This window comes from Cricetulus griseus, assembly GCF_003668045.3.
Source record: "Cricetulus griseus strain 17A/GY chromosome 1 unlocalized genomic scaffold, alternate assembly CriGri-PICRH-1.0 chr1_1, whole genome shotgun sequence".
Lineage (NCBI taxonomy): Eukaryota > Metazoa > Chordata > Mammalia > Rodentia > Cricetidae > Cricetulus > Cricetulus griseus.
In genome coordinates this window covers 138,926,643-138,950,976 of record NW_023276807.1, presented here as the reverse complement: position 1 = coordinate 138,950,976, position 24,334 = coordinate 138,926,643, and the positions used below count along the sequence as shown (strand labels likewise).

General features: G+C 39.9%; 1 protein-coding gene across 1 annotated transcript in view; it reads left to right on the top strand.

Annotated features, from left to right (window-relative positions):
• The window catches only part of Corin (corin, serine peptidase), a 174,417-nt gene that overhangs the window by 93,675 nt on the left and 56,408 nt on the right, over positions 1 to 24,334 (top strand). The window contains exons 6-8 of the mRNA XM_035453040.1: positions 8,897 to 9,010; positions 20,800 to 20,907; positions 22,983 to 23,093. Coding sequence (XP_035308931.1) covers positions 8,897 to 9,010; positions 20,800 to 20,907; positions 22,983 to 23,093 — 333 coding nt within the window. The remainder of the gene's footprint in view (positions 1 to 8,896; positions 9,011 to 20,799; positions 20,908 to 22,982; positions 23,094 to 24,334) is intronic.

The following is a 24,334-nucleotide window of genomic DNA, read 5'->3' as shown; positions in this document are numbered from 1 at the left end:
GCCTTGACTCAGCCACTGTGTACTGTCACTATGGACTGCTCCATGAGATGAGATAGTGGTGTGTGTGGCTAGTGACAGAGATGAGGACAACAGATCTCAGGCTGAACTCTGACACAGAACTGCAGAATTTGGTTTCCAGACTCTGGCTGTCCTATCTGGAGGGTGGATGAGGTCCCTGTGCCCTGACCATTTGAAGGCTGATACTACTACTTTGGAATAGTCTACATTATAACAACAAGAAGTGATCGGAAAGAAGTATAATTCAGTGTTCACAGGATTCATAGTGAATTCATAAACCTATGATCTGCCTTTGAAAGATAGTTTTCAAAATTCTTTTCACAAAAATAATATAAGTGCAAGCTTGTCCTATTCTTGTTTATTGGGCAATATAATATAGAATCAGAAGGAATTAGTTTTAGTTTTAAGTGGTCACTACATAAAAAGAACTGAAAAGGAATGGTTGTTAAGTTTTCAGTTTGGTTTTGGTGAAATCTATAGAAGTTTAGTACATAAAATAAAATCTGCCTGATTTCTATGACCCAACCCACCCAAATGTTATTGTGTATGTATCAGCCTAGTCCACTTTATATTGTTATGACAAGATCCCTAAGACTAGGACCTTTGTAAGAAGTTTATTTTGGTTCATCATTCTGGAGGCTTGGAAGTCCAAAAGCATGGTCCTGGTAAGGGTCACGTCACCTCATGTGGAATGGAACCAGCAGGCATGTTCGAGAGTAGGAAACCGAGGGGCTGCCTCTTTGTACAACTGCCCTGTTTAGGTTCTCAGTCTAGGTCCATGTGCAAGTGTGAGACTGAGGTATTATTTCCACACCGTGCATGTCTCCTTTATTACATTTACCTTTATATGTATTCACTGGACTTGTATAAAACTGTGCTCCATTTATCTGGATTTTGCCAAAGGCATTTTTTTTTCTTTTTTGGTTTTTCAGACAGGGTTTCTCTGTATTGCTTTGCAACCTGTCCTGGAACTCACTCTGTAGACCAGACTGGCCTCGAACTCACAGAGATCCACCTGCCTCTGCCTCCCGAGTTCTGGGATTAAAAGCATGTGCCACCAATGCCTGGCTGCCAAAGGTATTTTGCTTACTGTCACATGTCGATGGATTCACCATCACAGTGAATGACTGAGGAATGTCACTGGAGGTGGCCTTATGTCTCAAGAAAAATCTCAAAACTATGTCAGTGGTCTGGAAAAATCTTATTTTTCTTTTTAGAAGTTCAGTGTTTATTTTCTAAAGCAAATACAGAAAGTGGGTGGATAAAGGCTTTTCATCTCTCAAAACTCTAAATAAGTAATTATCTTTGAGTTTAGAAGTACCTGCCTGGTTTATTGAGCAGATAGAGTATAAATAGACAATTTTGAATTTCTGTGTTTTTCAGAACGTTCAGAAGCAGTCATTGTGTGCATCCTATTTGCCAATGAGTTTTGAAAAAGTGTTGCTCAGAATCATACCTGAGGATTAATAGTTGAGAACAGGGTGTCATTTTCATAATATAACCCTGGTCCAGAAGGTTCCTTGATCCTTTCTTCTCTCTCTCTGTTCTTCTGTTCCTCCTTCTTTTCTCCATCTTTCCTCCCATCATTGCTTCCTTCCTCTCTTAAATGTTGAATTGAACACAGTTTTCTTTGTAAAATGCATCCTGTACTCTGCCTGGCCTCTATTTCTGTCCGTCTCTGGTCATCCAGCTTGACTTCCAGATTTCTACTCTATTTTTTTCTTTACCTTCTACTCTTGTCTAATTATATTTAAAGATCTACTAGACAGGACTGTATCTACTTTATACCATGAATTTTCTTGAGATACTTAATGGTGGCATGGGGCTGTTTTCAAAATTCCACTTACATTCTGTATCCAGTTACACATGAAGATTTTGTTTTCCCACAATCACTTTTAGATAACTTTAAGATGACTAATTTCTCTACAGAATGATAGATCTTCCATCATGCTGTCAGACAGGCAGTACCTACTCTCAGCTCTTATTTTTCAGAATTAAAGCTGAGAGCCATATGGTAAAGTCCCCACAGACCCAAAGCATAGCTTTATTTCACAGAGGTGGTGGTAGAGGGGTGGGGGTTAAGTCCAGGAGTAACTTGGGCATGAAGACATTCAATTTGGGGAGCTGCTTTGGATTTTCTTTGAACATTTGTTGGACAGAAATGGTTTCTTACTAAGTAAAAGATGTGTAAAAAGCACTGATGAGCCTTAAATTAAAGTGCTATGTACACTGTGGTGAAGGGCTTGGTTTCATGAGGTGTTTGTCATGTTTGGGGGGGGGCAGGTGATACCATGGAGCATAAAAGAAGCCACTGTAGCTGTAATTGGTCACCTATCATGTGCTACTTTTTGTTTTGTTTTGTTTTTGTTTTTCGAAACATGGTTTCTCTTTGTAGCTTTGGAGCCTATCCTGGCACTCGCTCTGCAGACCAGGCTCATGTGCTACTTTTGAACAATGTTGTGTAAAGTCAGAAAGTTCCTAATTGGGAATTCTGCTCTTTTAGGATTTCTCCTCACCATTTAGAGTAAAGCATAAAACAATGTGATTCTGGAGAAGAAATTGTTGTGGCTTTTCCTTATTTAAACCTTTTTCTTAACGTGTGCTTATTTGAGAAGATATGTCAGTGAGGCCGTGGAGAAGGTCTGGAAACACCTTACAGGAGTTAGCTCTCTTGTTCCACAATGTGGGTTCCAGGGACCAAACTCAGTTGTCAGGCTGGGCAGCAAGTGCCCTTACCTGCTAAGCCATCTTGCTGCCCTAAGTATGTCATTTCTCATACCCATGTGTGACAGAGTTAAGCCTATACCCAATGCATCTTCAAGCCACTTGGAGTCACCCTGAGAACTTATGGTTCCAGGCATCAGTCCATGTCCTTCTTACTCCTGGGAAATAGGAAGCGTTAAGTAAGAGGGGAAATCCAATCCTTTCCTGAATCTTCTCCCTCACAAGAGTTACTCACCTCTTCTTCTCAAGTTGAAGTATAATGAATATTAAATATAATGAAAAGATGAAGGCCTACAATAGAAATTACAGCTACTAATAACAAAACATGAACTGTGTCCTTATAAGTTCGAATTGAACACTTACTATCTTCAGGAAGGAGTTTTAAGCTATGTGTTGGTCACCAAAAGCCTTTCTCAGAGAAGTTTGCCCTTACTCATGTAAGCAGACAATCCAGACACGCCCTATGCTCTATGACACAGCCCCAAAGTCCCTTCCCTGCACATCATAGACATTTTCAGAACTACACGGCTCTAACTCAAGGAATGGATAGTGTGGGTATAGATGTGGGATGCAGCACCGGACACATGTCACAGGACTGAGGAGAAGGCTGTTTTAGGTAGACTATCCTTTCCCTTCCTATTATTAGAGGAAATGGTATGAGAAGCAGGCCTTGTCTGCTGGCTTGACTAATATCCACTGGCACTTAGAGAATTTTAAATATTTTGTCCATTTATCAATCTATCAGTGAAAAGAACATAAGATGTCCATTAGCCTTGATTAGGGAGGGCCAAAGAACGTGAGCCATCATTTAGTTCTACTTTCTAGGCACCTTATGTTCCCAAGATTCATTTATTAATTTATGAATAATGTAACTTCATCCTATCTTGTGACAGATTCATCCTAGACTCAGGATGCAGCAATAAGAAAACTGACCAGTGGCTTTCCCTCAAGAAAGTTACATTCTAGAAAGGAGCCAGAGACAATGCTCAAACTTGTAAATACTTTGTAATGTAAATTGTGTGAATTGTAACAAAATGGGGTTTTTGTAGCTTGCTGCGTTAGCTTGACTTTCAGCTGTCTGTGCTTGGGTGGTGCTGGATATCAGCACTATTGGAAGTGATGGGCATAGAGCGCTGTGTTAGAGGATGTCATGTTTGAGCCTTGTGCTGCTAGCTGGTAAACCCAACTACATTTCATGCACGGCCAGTGAGATGAGGAACCCCCAGGCAACATGGGCTCTATACTGAGACCCAGTCTCAAAACCAACCCTAAAACAAAACAAAAACTAATACAAAAAGAAAAGAGTGATGTCTAAGAAGAAATGAGAAAGATTTCTTAGATTAGTAGATAGTTATATCTGAGGAATCCTCTTTTTTGTGATGGGTTAGAAAGATGCAGTCTCCATTGTTAGATTATAATGTATTCCTCCTCTCTATCTCAGTGAGTAGTCATTATTTACTTGACCTATGGGCAATACTTGGTGTCTTTCCTGCTTCTCCTACAGAACCCACTCATTCAAAGGCATTAAAGTACTTTATTTTAAAACCCCACTTTTGTGCTCATTCACCACAGCATTTAGTTGCTTTCCTCTGCAGCAAAGTCATCCTTTCTCAGCTGCTCTCCACCTACTCCTTCTCCTGCAGACACACCCCTTTCTGGTGTTTGTTCCTGTACTTCATTGAAACTCTCATCAGGGTCTCCACTAGCCTCTTCATTACTTATCTGGAGTTAGTCTCCATCCAAAGATGGACACTCAGCTGTACAGTGTCTCTCCTCCTCAGCAGTGTCCAGCACTGCAGTGTCCTCCTTTCCTCTTGGGGACTCTCACTCCATCCATACCCAGACCTTCTGACTCCCATTTCTACCCATAACATTTTAACATTCACAAAATGACAGGCTCACCCTCCTTAGAGGGCAGGCAGAGGTCAAGTAATTTGGTAATTTGATCAGACCCCTGGGCTTTCTGTTCCCTTTTTTTCCTTTCCAAAGCTGAGGTCTGTCTTTTATTCATAAAGATACAGCACTCTCCCCAGGAGTGACTGGATCAGCCCCTGGCAGTTTCTGCTTGCTCTATTTCAAGTACTTAAGTAACATTTGGAAGGAAAGAGTGGGAGAGGTTTACAGCAAGTGTTTCAAGCTGGGTGTAGAACGAAGCCCTGATAGGCTCTTACTCTAGGTAGACCCCCACTGGAATGTGCTGTTCCAGGTCAGCTTTCTCTAGAGATGGTATTGAAGCCGAGCTTTGAGCTTTGAGGATGCTCAAAGGGAGAGCTGATGGAGTTCACTCCATCAGTAGTTGGTGGGAAATTTCTGAGACTCTAAGTTGATCACTAAAGTGAGAGAACACTTGCCAATAAACATGCTGTCCTGAAACACAGAGAGAAGCAAGAAAGGCTGGAAGCAGGTGAAGAAACTTTCAAGGTAATTTCAGAAACTTGTTATCACAGACTGGAATATGGAGAATAGTCAGCCATCTACATGAATGCACACTCTCCTGAGGCCATGACATCCTAAAGCCCAGGTGGTTAATAATCCACCCTACCCTACCTGGACATGGAAAGTAGCATCTCAGGGAACATAGCTGGACACTGATGTTCTTGCAGTAGTATCGATTATCTCAAGTATAAAAGGAATTCGGCATTGGTGGTGAGACAGCTTCAAAAATGATTAGTTGCAGGCATATTGATTAAGATTCGGCCTTTGTTTTCTTCACAGCAGAAACTATAGGGACCACACTAGGGAGGCAATCTGTAAATACCTTCTCAGTTAATTAAGGACTCTTGCCCTGATCTGTCTGCTCTTGAATTTAAGTCCAGCACATTCCTTGTAGAAATGCAGACAAAGCGGTATGTGGTGTCAAGATGACACAGCATGGTTTCTCCTTCAGGGATCTCTCTTTATCATCCAAGTGATAACTCAAAATCTGTGGGATGACAATTGGTAGAAGATGGTGAAATTTATGGCAAAAACTCTGCAGAAACTTAGTAAGTGCTCTCTTCGGATGTCTTCCAAGAAGACTAGTGCTGACGTGGAATGTCATTTCATCTGAATCTGATTCACCTGGAGAGCAGACATCTGTCTTTTGTTTACAGAGAAAAATAAAGACAATTTGAACTTTGGCTCAGGCCCAGTGCCCTGGAATTGGAGGGAGTGGACAGCACTATGGTCTCTATCAGGACAGGACATTGGGTGGGGTGTGGAGGACTAGGCTGCAGTGTGTGCATCAGGATTCTAGGCTGATTGTCATCTCTTACTAGCAATGTGGCTTTGGGCCATGGCTGTCTTAACCTCTTAGCCCTCTGGCTGTTTTGTCTCTAAAGTACCACTTCCCCCAAGATGTTAGAGCGAGAACGCCTGCCTCGAATTTCAGAATTTCAGTGTGTCTAGTCTTTTGTAAGTTGAAGAGTTTATGCAAGAAAATGGCAAATTCTACATACAAGAATCAAACAGAAAGGATTCTTTATACTTTAAGTGTTAAAAGTGATACCAATAACAGGACTTTGAACTTCCTTTTTTATTATCTCTGTGTGTTTATTGTACATGGTATTGTATTTCATAAGGACATGCTTATACTTTGTGTGTGTTCCTTCCTGCTCCCTCCTTCCATCTTCTCTACCCTCCCCACCCTGTTAATCACCTTTGCTCTTGAGAAAATTTCACCTTTACCTTTCATCAGTTGTATACATCACTTTATGTATTAACATAAATTGTATAAGACACAAATGAGAGAAAATGTACACTATTTGTCTTTTGAGGACTGACTTAAGCACAAATTTTCAAAGAAAGAATAAGAAGAAGGATACAGTTTTCAGTGTCTTAAGACCAGGTAGATTTCTCCAACCCCTTCAAAGATGGTACCACATAGAAGTCACCTTCTGCTGAATCAGCCAAGACAAGAGAGGTCCCTAATGAGGTAGCACAAGGCATACTGGGCTTTAGATTTGAGGTGACCACATACAAGAAATGACCTCACTAAAGTCATATTCACATGGAATCTTGAGATGCACTCTAGATGTCAGGGATTAATTCATGTTGAACTTTCAGGCCCATTTCCTGAGGACATGTTAGAACCATAGTTGTTGGGGGGGGGCAGGGGGGGAGGGAGTTGTACAATAGAGAACCAATCTCATAGTAGAATACACATGCCTTTACAATATTCTCTTACAGAGGGAGGATATTACACAGACCAGCTAGCAAACTCCTAGTGTATTATTTCAATTTATGTCCGGTTTCTTGTGTACCTATTAGGAGTCTGTATGTAGTTATAGGTGTATAGGCATGCGGTAAATTCTCCAACCCTATACACATTAGACACACTGAATACATTGGCTGTTGAGATCCATAGATGTGATTAATCTGAATTGAGATTCTGAAATTATAAGAGGCAATGAAAAATGTATTTTTATTATTGATATTGCAAGATTATCAAATCAGCTAGGACTTTGTTTTCAGCAAATCAAAACACTGGTTTTCTTGAGAGTTTTTGGGGAAAAGTCCATCAATATAGCATTACCTATTTTTTTAGGCTTTTGATGATATATGGGCCCATTGAAGATTTATGTGGTTTTTCCCATCAAATATTAATTTAGAACCTTCTGAGTGTCAGCCCTTGAACATGTGGGAACTGTGATAGATGGGGTTCCTCACCGGCAGCTCTTGCTCTGAGATTTTCTCATTTCCATTTCTAAATCAGAGAGTCCCCCAGTCACCAGTTCTCATTACTAAGGTGCAGAAGCATCACAGAATCAAGGAATACACAGTTCAGGAGGCCATGGCCAGGTAACCATCCCTGTGACTAGGATGCACAGTAGCTTTAGCAAAGGGAGGGAGTGTTGATTTTATTTTCTATTATTCTAAAACTGGAGCCTCCCCTCCCCCAAAATAAACACAATCAGTATATTTGGAAAATTCAGAATAAAACAAGGTAACAAAATAAAATTTGCCCTTAGCCTTCTTCCTAGGGATAATTCCAGTAGTTGACATTGCTCTGTGACAAATTACAATATGCATTTTAGAACCAATGTTTTTTTGTTTTTCATTTGAAGTATCTTAAACTTTTTCCCAAGATGTTGAGCATTTTCCATGCTCAGCATTCAGTGACAATAATTGTATTCTTTGCTATGGAGTTAGAAGATTTATTTAGGCAGTCCCTTCCTATTATGGAATTGCTGTCTTATGGTTTCCTAATCATAAACAAGGATGGTGTGAATGGTCTTAAAGTAAAACTTGTCTGTATTAATACTGACTTCCTTTGCACACAGTCTAAGAAATAAGATTGTTGAGACTACAGTGCTACAGTTTAAAGGATACCCCATGAATATAAGCACACATGGAAGTTCATTTGTATCAGTTTTGCTGAACTGATTTACCTTTTTATTAATGACTTTTCTTGATAGTATTTATGCCTTTCTATCTGAAATTTGTTGTATATTATAATTTTCAAGAGACAAATAGTTGTTGAACTTCAAGGAAGAAGAAAAAATATAATAAGAGTGAAAAAATAACCAAATATGACTGTTCACTGTCATCGAGAGAAAGAAGGAAAATAGTATTAATTAATGTCATGTCACAATCCTTGTACCCAAACTCTCATGTTTTAACTGGCCCTTTTATTAAGGCAAGCAAACATATTTCAAATACAGGGCATGGAGTCTCTGTGCCCATATCCCAGAGTGCATCAATTGTCTGACTGTACTTTTATTGGAATTTTCTCTGTACTGCACACAGTAGCATTTTAAGAGGGAATTGTTTGTTCAGTTAATAACACTCCACTTTCACATTGTCTGCAATTGTTATGAAAAAATATTCCCATTTGGCATTTTCTCCACATAAATCGTGCAGTTGTTGGGGCTGTATACTCTATTGTTCCCCGAACACACAAGCTCTTGGGCAAGCCCGTTGGTAAATTGTACCTTGGCTGTCTCCAGCAAGCACTGTTTGGGTTACTTCCAGGTAATTCTACCGTAAGTGTTCCAAAGTCCAAAGGAAAATTGGTGACAAATGACAGTGAAGCAACCTGGAAGCAAATCTATCAAATCACAAAGAAAGTATTTTTCCCCATATATATATATATATATATATAATTTCTCTTTCCTAAGTTTAAAAGAAGAAAGAAATACATTCTGATCTCCCTACCCCCCACTTTCTTTTCCAGCCCTGTGTGGAGGCCGTGAGAACTTCCTGTGCACGAGTGGACTCTGCATCCCAAAGAAGCTGCAGTGTAATGGCTACAACGACTGTGATGACTGGAGTGACGAGACTCACTGCAGTATGTGACAGGCTCTGGGGGTTTGGTCGGGGTGGGAAGGGGTTCTAGTCAGATGCCTAGGCACCTAAACCACTGCACCTTTTGTCAGTCAAATGCTGACAGCCAGGTGAGCCATGAGTAGACTGCCATTGCTTTGCTATTCTTAAGTGGGCCGCTAATAATTTTGTCTCCCCAGAGCCTCCATACCGGGTTTGTACCCTGCTCAAAGTCACCTGTTTATCAGGACCCCTGCAGCTAGATGTCCCAAGAAACAGCTCAGAGATTAAAATGTTTTTCCACAAAGTTGTCCTACGATTGGGAGGAGGGTTTGGGTTTATTTTTTTTGGGTGGGAACTTTTGTTTTTGTTTTTAAAACCTCATGAGTATAATGGTCAACTGCTTAGAGGAGAGTTTTTTTTTTTTTTAAGGAAAACTTTTTATGTTAGTGATTCTTAATATTCACGGCTCAGCAAATCCAACGCTCCTTGTTGGTTTAGGCTTCCCTTTAACTGGAGGGATAGTCAGTGTACTGAGGCGGTACACTCTTCATGCTCTCACCGACAAAATCGCCCTTCCACACACTCAGCTTAATTGGTTTGGTCATTTTGACTGAATTAGCCAGCAGTTTGTCCCATACATATTCAGATTTCAGGTTGTTTTGCATTTACTGAGAAGAAGGGAAACAGAACCCTTGAGAATTACACTAACCCTACACTACACCTTCCATATTCAGAGAGGAGCTGAGCAGTTGTGCTGTGCACTAGTTGCTTTAATAGCTGTCTGGTTTATCACAGTCAGCAAGGGCAGAGTTGGTTCCTTCCTGGAACACTCCCCCAGATATTTTTTTAATAAATAAATTTTTATTTAAATTAAAAACAATCTTATTTTATATACCAATCCCAGTTCCCTCTCCCTCCTGGCCTCCCATGCCCCCCCAACCCCCTATCCCACCCCCAATCCACTCCCCAGAGAGGGTGAGACCTCCCATGAGGGATCACCCCAGCTCTTTGTAAGAAGCCGAAATCCCTTCCTCCTTTGAGAGTCCTCTGTTTATCGGATGTCAACTCCTCTTCCTGTGGGAAGGCCTAGGATGTTTATTTGCTGGAATTTTGGGCAGGTAGCATATTGTGGTATCAGAGGACTGTTTGCCAAAGTGTGGTTTCAGAGTTTAAAAAAAAAAAATGTTTGAGTGAAAAAATAAATATTTAGGATAGGCTCTGTGTCAATTTCTTGGACACTTTCAACACATATTGATAAATTAAAAGTCTGAGAAATGTTGCACTTTAAGTCAATTTTGCTTGATTCAATGAGTCTTCAAACTTTTTCTCCTGTGAACTCTCCTTAGTAAAACATTGATCTTTCTTTCTTTCTTTCTTTTCTTTTCTTTCTTTCTTTCCTTCTTCTTTCTTTTTTTTTTTTTCAACATGCAATTTTTGGGGAAACCTATCCACACAAATTAACATGTAAAACATTTCTGTTGGTTATGTGGTTACATTGAGGACTATTGAAACATTAGCAGAAAATACTGTGCAAAATGACCGTGGTATGGAATTCTGGAAGGTTCGATTGGATTATGTCCCCTTAATGGGAATGCAGTAGAATCTCTTTTGTCTCCTGCTGGGGCATAATTCAAGGTCATCGGGTGTCTTTACCCCTGTGGTGGGCCAGAGCTAGCTTTATCATTTTGTTCTCTGTGGTACTGAGCCCTGATTGTACTGTCAACACAATCAGTGCTTCCTGTTGAAGTTTTTAAAATCAATTTGAGGGAGTCAATTTTCCTCCATACCAACTGAATGAGAAGGTATTGCTGCTCTGGAAGGTACAGTGTCTAGGGAACAGTTTATTAAAGAAGATGGTCACTAGCTTTCATCGTATACATACCTCAGAATGACAAGGCCTGGCCTGTTAAGAAAATACATCCCTTTAGCAAATGTCTCTATGAAAACTCATAGTGAAACACATATAAAGCTTGGCATGCTATCATTTCTGACCATCCGACGGCACCTCCTGTGCTTGAGCATTTGATGTGTGCAGCGTTTCAACATGAGCTTTTTGTGACTGTCCCTACTCTTCTGTTGTTACTACCCTGTGGTGAGAATCATGTGTGTCTGAAGTAAGGGATGTGTGTAAATCAGAGTGTCATCACAGCCCCAGGTACTGAGGAGGAGAGAAACTTGGCTGAACATTCCCTGTGAGAAGCAGAAGAAAATACCTAGATCAATATTCTAGCAGGCAGAGACCACACTGGCCAGACAAGATACAAGTTAAGATGTCCCCTTGTCCTGAACTTGTTTTCTTTTAAAAAGTAGGTTTGCATAGTTTATTGAGTTTTACGTTGCTAAATTCAACAGAAGCAAGAGAAAGGGCTTACTTGTGCTAAATTAGGTAGCAGCCTCGACAGAGCATTTACCTACAGGATTTGATTAAACTCTCAGTTCAGGAGGGATTATGTACCCCTTTCTTTTGTTTGAATGCAGCAGAGGCTTTGGGCAATGAACATGTTTACCGTGATCAAAGTGATAGATGTGCCATCAATTGTGAAAGGTTCCAAATTTAACATGTTTTCTGTCATGTGTGCTGCCTTTGAATTGGCCTTATCCACACAGTTCAGACTTGGTGAATTACAATTTATCATAGGACAAGGAAATGTTTTGTTCTGGTTGCTCTAGCATGCCCTGTGTGGTAGGTGACCATCTAGAATCTCCTGGGTGGTAGGTGACCATGTGAAGAGATCGATCCGAAGTCTGTAAGGCTAAGGTTTCTTTATTCAGATAAACACTAGCCAAGCGCAAGCCAAAGCATGCTCAGAGCTCGCAAGCTAGCGTGGCCAGAGAGAGAGCTTATCCACGTGTCCACCATCCCTTAAGAACTGTTCCTGCATCACCTTAGATTTCCCCTCAACACGCCCTCATGGGCGTGTCCCAGCACACCTCCTAGGAGGCGGGGCTACAGTGTCTACCTACAATTCCCCTTTTAGTCTAAAAGAGGATTAGAACTTAATAGTGTAAAACATCCAAAATTAACAATCATAAAGGTGAAATATAAGAAGATACAATAATCTGTTATTACACATCCTAACTATGTCTATTCTGGCTAAGCCCTAAAGTCATGTGGAAAGGGTGTCTAACTTGAATACCTCCTTCAAATCCCAACTCTAAACAATAAACAGTACCCTAATAAACAATAATGTGGAACGGGGGCATAGCATCTTCTAAGTTACTTCCTGCTGAAATGGGACAATGGCAGCCTTGTGGGGTCCTGTGGAAAAAAAATGTTAGCACAGGGCAAGTCTCTATTGGGTTATCTCCAGTCCATGTTGGATGGGATTTGCTTGATTGAAGATCTAGGTTGAAATCCTCAACTTGATTGAAGTCAGTACTCAAGGCTCTGGTCAGAGTGTCAGTCGAAATGGAGTGAGTTGAATCCAGTGCAGTCGGAGAGGTATGGCCCAATTCTTTTTCCGGAGCATGCATGGATTGTCGTCAGGCAGGTCTTCATTGGCTGAATGGGACTCAAACATAAGTGTCAGCAGAGAAATGTTTGCTTGCACATGTATGTGTACTGGGAAAGGCAACCACTGAAAAACAACAATTATAAGAGGGTGTAGGCCTTGAAAGAAAGAGCCAAGAAAAGACAAAGATAGTCCTCCAATTCTTCATTTATTCTGTATTACATCAATTGGTTTCTTGATATAACAAAGACACTTTAAAATTTTGTTAAATAACATGCTTGGATTTTAGGGGAGGAAAGCCAAATCCAACTCTAAATCCAGCATCTATTTAATTGAATAGGGACTAGGAAATGAAGAGAAATAGTTATTTGAGAGACAGCTGTAAAGTTTACCGTATGGCATGTTCCTTTGGTTTGACGTTTATAGCTACCTTCTTTCCTTTAAGTATCTACCCATGCAGTGTCCTTTGACTTCCAGAGGTGGGTTTTCCCGTGAGGATAAAAACAGGTCTACAGTGTCTCCCTACAGACCATGTAGCATGCCCTGGGTGGTAGGCAACCATCACAGCATCACTGTAAATACTTCCAGTTGCTTACTGCATCACTTCTCTAATTTTGTCTGGTGTGTAAGCCTATTGTTAAGTATTTACTGAATGAGATTATTCCCAACCACCTGGAACAATCTCAGTTTCACAACAGAGAGGTAGTTTTGGAAAATTAGGACAACTTGAGAATTTTCTTACTTTGCTATTCAAGGAAGGCTGTGTCTATAACCTGGGCTTTCCTTAGCATGGGTTCACTGCATTAGCATCTCCAGGGAGCATCCCAGAAGGGATACTGATTTGCTTGATCTGAGGTTTTTTTTTTTTTTTTTTTTTTTTTTGCATAGCTGCCCAGATAATTCAATGTGTGGACTCTGGACCAGAAGTAGCTCATGTCTTTTGTTGCCAATGCTCTAGAGACTTTGTACTGGGTGACCATCTCAGAGAACAGTTGAAGAAGGGGCTGCATATACTGGCACAGGGCAGGTGTTCATAGATGTATATGTTGTTTAAAAGCCCCAAAGAGCTAGAGAGATGGCTTAGCAGGAAAGAGTACTCATTGTTCTTGAAGAGGGCCCAGATTTGATTCCCAGCACCTGAATCATGGCTTACAACCAGCCATCACTCCGGTTTCAGGGGTATTGGATGCCCTTTCCTGAATTCTAAGGGAACCAAACATGCATATGGTGCAGAGACATGTGGTAGCTAACCACTCATACACATAAAATCTGAAACCAAAAACAAGCCCCAAAGAAAATAGTTCCCTTACTTTGGTTCAGGACGCTGTCCTATCCAAAAATAAATCAGGCCTGACCCTGCTAGCTTCCAACATCAGTTGAGATTGGGCTTGCTCACAGTGGTGTGACTGTATACTCTTTGGCACATGAAATCAATCAAATACTTTTGGAAACCATTTGCTCTGAACTTTGGGTAAAATTCACCAATTTATTATTATTATTATTATTATTATTATTATTATTATTATTATTTTGAAGACAGTGGCTACTTAATTGTGAAATTGTGAGGGGTGGCGTACAATGTGGTGATTGTACAATATGGTAGTTGCCTATTTTCCTGTACTGACCATTCCTGTTTTTGTGAACTTGGGCACAGCAACTCTTCTTCTCTTTGCCTGCATTTCTTCATGAGCAAAGTAGAAATGAATTGAATTGTTGGATATAAACCTATAGAGCCAGGCCACAACTCTTCAAGAATGCTGAGGTTTGTGACTATGGTAGTGCTTGTCACTATAGTTAGGGTAGTCTCTGCCACTTCCATTGTGTTACTGATGACTGAGACAAGTATCCAAGAGAAGCAATTTAAAAGGAGGAAGGATTTTGTTTCTATGGGTGGGTAATGTTTTGTTTGGGTGTTGGCTTTTTGGCTCATAGTATCTGGCGACAGCACATGGTTGGCTGGTTGAATCTTTATGGGCTAGAGATGAGGCAGAATGTCATGGTGTAAGAGCACAGTGGGATACAGTGGTCCCCTGCGAGGAAGCATGTGCCCACCACCATCATGTCTCTGGTAACCTATTTTCTAGAGACCTTTTTTTCCTAAGATAAGGATGCATGCAAAATGGATGGAACTGGAAGAAAACATCCTAGTGAGGTAACCCAATCACAGAAAGAAAAGCAGAGTATGTACTCACATATGAATATTAGACATAGAGCAAAGGACTACCAGCCTACAATCCACACCACCAGAAAAATTAGGCACCCACAGCTAAACACTGTGCCATACTCCTGGAATCCAGTTGTGGAGAGGGAGGAGAGATGAGCAAAGGAGCCCAGATGGTATTGGAGAAACTCCCAGAAACAGTTGACCTGATCTAGTAAGAGCACGGAGACCCTAGTCATAAAGCTGGGGAACCAGCATTGGACTGAACCAAGCCCTCTGAACGTGGGTGCCAGTTAGGAGGCCAGGGCAGTCTATGGGACCTCCAACAGTGGAGCCAGTGTTTATAGAGCACAAATGGACTTTGGGAGCCCATTCCCTATGGAGGAATACTATTGCAGTCCAGATATGGCAATGAGGGCCTGGGCCCTCCCCCAGAGGATGGGACTTTGATGGTCCCTGTGGAGGGCTTCACTATCCCTGGGGAATGGGTGGGAGTGTGTTGGGGGGGGTTGGTAGGGAGCAAGGGAGGATGGGACAGCAGTTGTTGCAATCCTGCCCAGATGCAACATAGCCTTCTCAGATACCATTAAACCTTAATGATTAGATCAGATACTAAATATGACATTTCAAATATGGTTTTGAAAACAATAATACAAGAAATGTAATAAAGCCAAACAAGATGGTATACATGCAGTGACACTAAATCGTATTATCAGAAAACAGGGCACTATGAACTAGGGTATGCAGAGAGGCCATTGGGAAAGGGAGGATTTAAGCTAGGCCTGTATCTCCTGTTTATGTGCTAGGACAGTGGTTCTCAACCCTGCTGGTGACATTTTGTAACATGTGGAGACATTTCTCACCACTACAGCTGTGAGTATCGGGGGTGCTGCCGGTGTCTAGTGGTTTTCAATCAAGGACTCTGCTAAACATCCATTCCCATGCAACCATGAATTACTGTCTAGGATGCCAGTAGCATGGCAGCGGAGAGCTTTCTTCCATGGGTAGAGTCAGCAGTAGAAAAAAAAATCCAGGTGTTCACCAGGGCTGGGGTCTTACAAGTCTGTTGAGAGATGAGGCAGGGCTGGTCATCTCACAGTGAGAAGGTTGCACGAAATGACCTTCATTCACTAATGCTGTAGATGGAAACTGAGCTTCCTGAATTGAGGCAAACCAGCTGATGTTTATGGAGTGGGAGACCGGGTAAACTGAAGAAAGTCCTTGATAAAAAGACTTTCTGTTTCTTAATATTCAGCTTTAATTTAATGATAATTTTGACGGACAAAGGTTAATAGTGTATTTATCAGATGCCAAAATGAAGTAAATATTTACACGTGAAGAACTTCAGAAGAAACATTTTTCCATCAAGTTCTCTGTAAGAAGGAAGGTGGGGGGGGGAAGGAGATAGAGAGAGAGAAAGAGGGAGAGAGGGAGAGAGGGAGAGAGAGAGACAAGCTAGAAGGAAAAACAAACAAACAAAAAACCCAACTTAGGTCCAGGCAAAAATTATGTTTGAACTGAGTTAGAAAATTTGCAGCAAGCACCTTTTGAAAATTATGATTTGTTGGCCCCAGATTGTGCTGACCACATCTTTTCGGCACAAATAAACATTTACTCCAATAAAAGGAGCCACTGTAATCTTTGCTGTTTGCTGTGGGTTCCTGGCTACGCGGTACTCTTGGGTAGGGTTTTGAGTGTTTACAGATCTTAGGGGCTGTGAGGAAGTAACAGGCTGTTTTCTAAGTGCAGCTAATTTGGTATCTAACTCCTGAAACAATCTTCTCATTGAGGAGGTGACAATGGAAGCTAAATTTATTTATTTTTTTTAACTAAATGCCTGTGTTCTCACATGTTCTACATGTGGTAGTTTAGTAAATGACAATGCTAAACTTAAAAAATATCTCTGATGAGGTGTTTTAGTATGGATTACCAAAGATCCAGAATGGGCTTAACAGAAACTTCTGGAAAGTTTTGGTGTGCCCTTAGGTCAATCCAATGCTAAATGGAGTATTTGATTCCCTAGTGCTCCTACCATCAGAAAGAGTAAAACATGCTGCTTGAAAAGAATTTTATTCATGGTTTCCAGTTTTCCCCTCTCCTCTCTGGAGGATGCATGGTCTCTTACAGTGATGGTTAAGTTGAGAAGACTATTTCCCTGACTAATGCTTGTTCTACCACATTAATTTAAGACTTCTTAAAAATAATTAGATTAATACAAAAAAATGAAAAGACCTTTTAAACATTTTCAAAAAAACTACACCTATCTCAGTGCACACTTCCTACTCTGCTCTGTGGATCTCAAAAGCCAGCAAGGTCATAACCTTCCTGGGCTCATCTGTCAATCATACCTCACTCAGCAGACGGGCACAGCATGGGAAAATGGTTCTCTTTGTCACACAGGAGGAAACAGGGCTGTCAATATGATGACTGGCACTTTTCTTGTTCTTAGATTTCCCCTTATTATTATATCCTTTATTGAAAATTATTCAGGTTTGAAGAAATAAAAAAATAAAAAGTACTTAAATTTTTCTGTGTACATCTAAGTGTATAATGTGTTTTTGTATATACATATATACAAATATATATAATCTTTTCTTAATGGCATTACTTTAGAGGATCTACAAGGCCTATGTCATTCTTGAGTGAGGTGATTCTAAAAGTTAAGATAGTTCCTCATAGAAGAAATTTTTTTGTAATAGATGTTTATGAACTGTTTAACTGATCAATGGCAAAGACCTCTCCTTTTTAATTAACACAGCAATTGTATATACTATTTAGAATGATGTGATAACTCAATAATGTAAACATTATAATGTAACACAATAATTAAATGACCCAGAGACTGATATTGGGCTTCAAACTTCAATCTGAAGAACAGAAAAGCAAAGTAGTGTGCCATTAGCTCTTACCACTACCTCAGGCTGAATGGGTCGATCCTGCTGCCTCTCCTTAGCATGGCAGAATGAATGCCTGATACTGAGACCTTGCTCCTGTCTTATATATCTCCCTAATGCTGGGATTAAAGACATGAGCTACACTTCTCTTTTAGACTGATACATTCTAATGTATCCCTGGGTGGCCTTGAACTAACAGAGATCCATCTGCTTTTGTCTCCTGAGTCCTGGGGTCAAAGGTGTGTGCCATCACCTCCTGACCTCTGTACCTTCTGGCTGACTTTGCTTTCTGAATCCTCAGGCAAGATTTAATAAATCATAAATAGTATATCACCATACTATATAATGATCAAATGCCTCTGTATTTTGTATCATTTCATCATGCTTATTTTTCAGTCTGTTTTAAGGTTATCATAAACTATAGTCACCCTACTGGGCTTTAGAACACTAGAACTTGGAGGGAGGCTGGACAACAGGTGGCAAAGGCTTTGGATACTAATTATTGTTATTGAATTTATCCTGTGATACTAAAGGTATGCTCACCATATCTTGTATGAGGTGCACGATGCTAGGCAACCATCTAGAGTTTAGGGTTCTCGGGGTCTGAGCACTGAATCCCTTGTCCTCATCAGCCTTCATTCCTGACTTTTTTCATTTGTTTTTCCTGTCTCCTTTACTTGAAACTTGTAAATCTATCATTACACCCACTCCACCAAGATACTACTCATTTCTTTTGTTCCTCCTCAACATCATGAATAAATCTGATCTTGTTCATTCCTTAGTTCAAATGAGGGAAAACAAGCTTCTCACAACAACCTATTTTTATACTTAATTTAGTTTAAATAAGGAAAAAGAAGATAATACATTTCTGAAACACAGTTACTACACATGGAGCAAAATTTTTCATGAAGTTTTTTGAAGTATAGTTTATATATTGTAAATTTCACCTACTAGACGTCAGTGAATTTACAGACTTGAGCAACCATTTTCAAAATTAAGTCATCAAAGTTTTCCAATCCATTACAAATTTCCCTCCTACTCGTCTTCTGTGAATCCCTACTCCTGACAATGGAAACCACTACTTTGAAATCTGTTTTTATAAATCTGAAATCTGCTGTCTTCTGGTAATTTCACAGATGGCTCATATAGTAGGAAGACTTCGATTCTGTTTTCTTTCACTAAGCATGACATTATGAGGTTAATCAATCCTGTCATGTATGTCAGGTGTTTGATTTCTTCAACCTCTGGATAGTGTCTCATTGTAAGCATATATTATATTTTGTTGTTCATTCCTCAGTTGGTGAATGTTTGGGCTTCTTCCAGTTTAGGGTTATGATGAGTAAGGCTGTTGCAAATATTCACATACAAGTCTTTGTGTGAATCATGTTTAATTTCTCTTAGACAGAATCTTAAGAATAGAAAACATGAATTAGTTGTGTGACAAGGTTGCAGTTACCTTCACAAGAAGCTGCCAAACTCTTTCCATAGTGGAATCCTTTTATATCCCCTCCAGCAATGCATGGGAGTTTCTATTTTACAAAATTTTTCCTTGGATTTACTTTTTTGCTTACCTGGTTATAGACATTGAATGTATAATGTAATCCTTTTTTGTGGTCCAGACTTGCATTTCTTTAACAGCTAGGAATGTCGAGCACTTTTAATGTACTTATTAGCTAGTTGTATATCTTCAAAATAGGCTTTTTATTCAAGTTTTCTACCTGTAGTAGGGTTGTTACACTATTGCAGTGTGTGTGTGTGTGTGTGTATTTTTGTGTGTGTGCACACTGGATGTAAAACCTAAATATGCTTTACAGCTACTTTTCTACAATTTTGATTGTTTTTTTTCATTTTGGCAATGATATCTTTGAATAGCTTATACTTTTGATGCCTTATCTAAGAATTCTTTGCCTACTCTAAAGTCACAAGGAGTTTCCCCTTGTGTTTCCTTTTAGAAGTGTTATGATAGTTACTCATGCATTTGTCATTTATTTTGAGTTAATGTTTACATATGGTTTGAACTGGAGGTCAGAGTTTATAATTTGCACATTGGTGTCTAGTATCTCAATATCAGGTTGACATGAGCATCTTTACACCAATTTAGAGGCTTGTAGAGTTGAAAACAATAGAATTGCCATGGGTTGTAGATGTCAGAACCAATATAAAAGTTCTAGACTACACAAGGACAACCTTATGTTCCTATTAATATTGATAAAGAGTCAACAAGGGAAATGGTTTTCTCTTCAAAGAAACACAAGAGATGGTTATTCTATAGACAAACATGAGTGACCTGGCCTAGGAACACAGATACAGCTTTACTCGTGTACTACATTTTAACATGGTAGAAGTTCCATAGTATCAGAACAATAAAAATTCTAAGTCAAGACACTTCAAATACATTGGTGGAAACATCAGTTATATGGATTATAGAAAAGCTGAAAAATGTCATCTGTAGGCCTCAGATGCTGTCAGCAAACATTCTTAGCCTTTTGGTTGGTGGAAGCTAATGGTCTAATTGAACATTCCAAAATATTTACCTAATGGTCACCAATATGCTAGGTCATGTGCAGAAGGCAGCAATAGGTATCTATTAACGGTGGTAAACATGGCTCAAGATAGACTGGGCTTATAGCAGTTAACTTCCCAACATTTTTGAAGTCTAATAGCTTCATTCCAAGAATACTCACTCACAAATCCTTTCCCTACATGTACTTATTATCACATTACATATTCAGCTTCCTAACTTTTATGTATCACCAATTCTAATCTTGCCATCATAATCTTGGGAAAGTGCTTGCTTTCTTGAGCATTGTGTTATGAAACACCCATTGGTGTGAGCAGTGCTGTCAATGCAGAAAGAAGTGGCAACACTACAATGTAGATGGCATATTGCCCCACTACATTTATGCCAACCCAGACTTGCCCTGTAAAGGAGACATATTTAGAAATGGCATGCTTTCCACCAAAGCCAGCTACTCTAGAGAAACATAGACTACAATAGTTACTCAGGTGACTCAAGAAGACCTATCTCTCCTTTTATTAGCAAAGATCTCTCAAGTAACATAAAGCAAAAGTCAGATAAAGACTTCCAAAAGAGATAAGAGAACTTGACTTGGGAATCAGTGTCTTCGTCCTGGTTCTTCAGTAACTTTGCCAGTCATTGGGTTTCTTTAACTCCTTACCTATAAGACAATAGGCATGGATCAGGTCAACAGCAAGGTTTCCCTCCCATCCTAGCCTTTGTTCAATTGGACACTAGCGTAGTGTGCTGCTCTGATGATACACCTGTAACTTTCCTTGTCTGCAGACTGCAGTGACGATCTGTTCCACTGCCACACAGGCAAGTGTCTCAATCACAGCCTCGTATGTGATGGGTATGATGACTGTGGAGATCTGAGTGATGAGCAAAACTGTGGTAAGTAGCATTGATTCCTTAAAGAATTTTATTAGAAACCACAAGTAGTTATGACCAAGAGCACTTATCTGTCTGTTCACCATATGACCAGAAAGTTGCAAGATAAAAGAAAACACACCATCCCCTTTCAGAAAGAAGAGTTTGTCTGAACACTGGTTTCAGTTGTGTCTTCTGCATCAGCACCCTACTTCTTACCTAACGGTCACACTAAGGAAATGTTAAGGAAGTAGAGTGCAAATATGGTGGACTTCTTAAAGTGCTGAGGTTTGTCTGGGTCGTGTTCTGTTTATCCTCTGGCTATAGCAGGCTTATGTTTGCATTTTGTGCTCTTGAGCAAAACTTTGCTGAGAGATAAGTTATAAAGTGTAACATGTGGCCAAAGCTCCCACCCCCACAGCATATGACTTTAGTGACTCCTTGAATGGTGTATTCACCAAAGGTTAGGATGACAGACTGATTTTATGTGCAAATACTGATTTCTTGTATTTAAAAACATAAACATTCCTTTGAAGGAGCATATTTAATTCTGCACTATGTCTTTGGAATCTAGACCAGCAAAATAATTCTTGCTTATTGATTTGTATAGTTTGTGATTAGCTTTATGTTTTCATGTAATATATTATTGACAGTAGGAAATTTGTAATATGTACCAAAAAGCAAGCTAGAATGCAGACAATTGTTGGGCAATGGTCTAAAGGGATGCTAGAAAGGATTAGAGTGTGAGACAAAGAAAGTCTCAGAGTGGAGATGATCAGAAAATATACCCAAGCTAGAAAATTTGGTAGTTTCTACAAGTTTTGTCTCACTTCCCTTCACTGCATCCATAAAATATTAAAAATTCTAGGTGTACAATCCAATAACTAGTTATTAGATATAGGTGGGACTATCTAGATTTGGGACAAAGAATGGGAGACAATTTTAATCTTGTCCATCACACAATCTAGTGTGAAGAACCCTTACAGTTTATCTAATCTACACCCCTTCTTTTTCTAATGAAGTAACAACTTGGAGGTTGGGAAATAGCTACAGTAGGTAGAGTTTAAAAACTGGGTGTGTTAGTAGGTAATGTACATAAGTAAAACAGAATTGTTAGTAGCGAAGGCCTCTGAAGATAACAATGTGTTTCAAAGTCTATGCTTTCAAGATGTTTTCATTAAATGGCAGAAATTATAGTCCTCACTTGGCCCAGTCTCTGCTCTGCTCTCTGTCTCCAGTGGACCAAGCATGAGTGGATCTCCTGGTTCCCGCCCAAGCATCCTCTCTTGTGGTTACTTCTTTTTTCTATACCATGCCTTCCACATTCTCTCCTGGATGACATCTTTTATGATCCATTGTTGCTCAGGAGACTATGACAATCAGACATGAAACTTTCTCATTATTGCATTGCTCTTTGTGAAACCTTACCATTCATAGAACTGTTATAGTTACATTACAATACCCCTCAGAGCAAAGCAGTCTATGAATTCTTCCATTTAAGAGAGAAAACTTGCCACTTAGTGAGCTCCCCCACTTGCCATATTCCAGAAATGTGTGAATTGGGACAGAGTACATCTCCAGATGCAAAGACATCATTAAAACAAAACAATAATGGTTTTCCTTTCTTGCCTAGCAGTTCTTTCAAACATGAGCTGTAGATTAAGGTAATCCAATAGAAAACCTAGGCTTAGCATCAGAAGGGATGACATAAGAAGATGCTCATCTTTCCAGCTTGGCAGGGAGATGTTGTAATTCTTAGGAACACTGCAGGCCTGTTACACATCAATCAGCCATCTGCATCCTGTAGCTCAAAGCTTACTTCTGTTCACTTGACTCACTGTAAAGGTCATAGATCCCCCCCCCCAAATAAAGGGAGCAAGACATGCCAGCAATTGCAACACCTGTCCTGAGAAGCAGATGAATTTTTGCCCACAGGAATGTGGACCGTGGGGCTTGCCCTGGTGGAAGGGTAATGTCAACTTGACTGGAGCCATCCTAGGAACAATGAGAGTAGATTCTCTTCAACTGGATCTGTGGGCACAAGTCTAAGATTTCCCGGGCTCTTTCTTCCTGTCTTCATGACTTTTCCTTTTCTCTAGATTGCAATCCCACAAAGGAACATCGCTGCGGGGATGGGCGCTGCATCTTGGCTGAGTGGGTGTGTGATGGGGACCATGACTGTGTGGACAAGTCTGACGAGGTCAACTGCTGTGAGTGCCTACCCCCTAGAAGTTCTCATTTTGCTTGTTGTTCTTTTTGCTCCTGTTTAGACTGTATGGAAACCAAAGTCCATCATGATGTAAACAGCACTCAGGGAGGATGATTGCTTAAGCTTTGGTTCTGTTGATCTGACTCTAGCTTCTGTCTATGAATGTAGCATTCAAGAGGTGTGAGAACAGTATCAATATAGCTCTGACCTCAGACTCCTCTCCTCCAAAGTCCAAGCTTAAATTGACTGATCTGGCCCAGCAGTGTCTGCTTTTTCTCTTGCTGCTTCTGTATCCTTCATGTGTCTGGGAGTTTTCCAAAGGCAACTCTCTTCTCAGAGATCAGGAAGTCCCCTTTTCTCTGCAAATTATATATGAGCAACCAAGCCTCTAAGCATGTTCTCAGGGGCCATTTGTGGGAGAACATTGGAGAAGTGCCAGAAAGAAGGAGCCCGTTATGATCCTATAGTAACAGAGAGAGTGTGATAGTAATTATCATTTTATAATAGGCTGTATTTCTAGAGAAATGAAAACTTGTTTTTACACCAATCCATAACAAGCAGAATTGTTAAACATGCTATATCCCTCAGAAATGAAAAAAGTTAATAGTGGCAGTTACCTGTTGAAATAGTACAACTGACCTGCAATGGTTAAATGTGACGTATCTTACTATATATATTCCAACTAAACCTTTTAGTTCACTTAGTAGAAAGGCTTGGCACACAGCTTCCCTATGGTATCTGCACTGATTACAAGGCACTGGGTAGACCTCACAATCTGAGAATGTTCAAGCTCTTTATATGGAAAGGCACAGTAATTGTGTTTAGTCCATTCACATCTCCTATGTACTTGAAATCATTCCTAGATCACTTATAAAACTCAATACAATGTAAACACTCTGTATATAGTTGTTACACCTAATTGATTAAAGAATAAGGAAAACATTCTGCACATGTTTAATACAAATATACTTGCCCCAATGTTTATTATTTGTAATTAAGGCTGAATCTGTAAACTTAGAACCCATAGATATTGTATATGAATTCAAATATTTACTTGGCTTATGCTTTGAGGCAAAAATAGAAATGCAGATAATATAGTTCTATTTTGACATATGGGAAGCTATATAAAAAGTTCCATAGTCATGCTACCTAGCTTTCTCTTGCCTACTTAATTTGAAGTCCTTGCTTTGTAAGCCTGTGGAACAGAATGGCTGTAGTAAAGCACTGAGGAGAGCAAGGCGC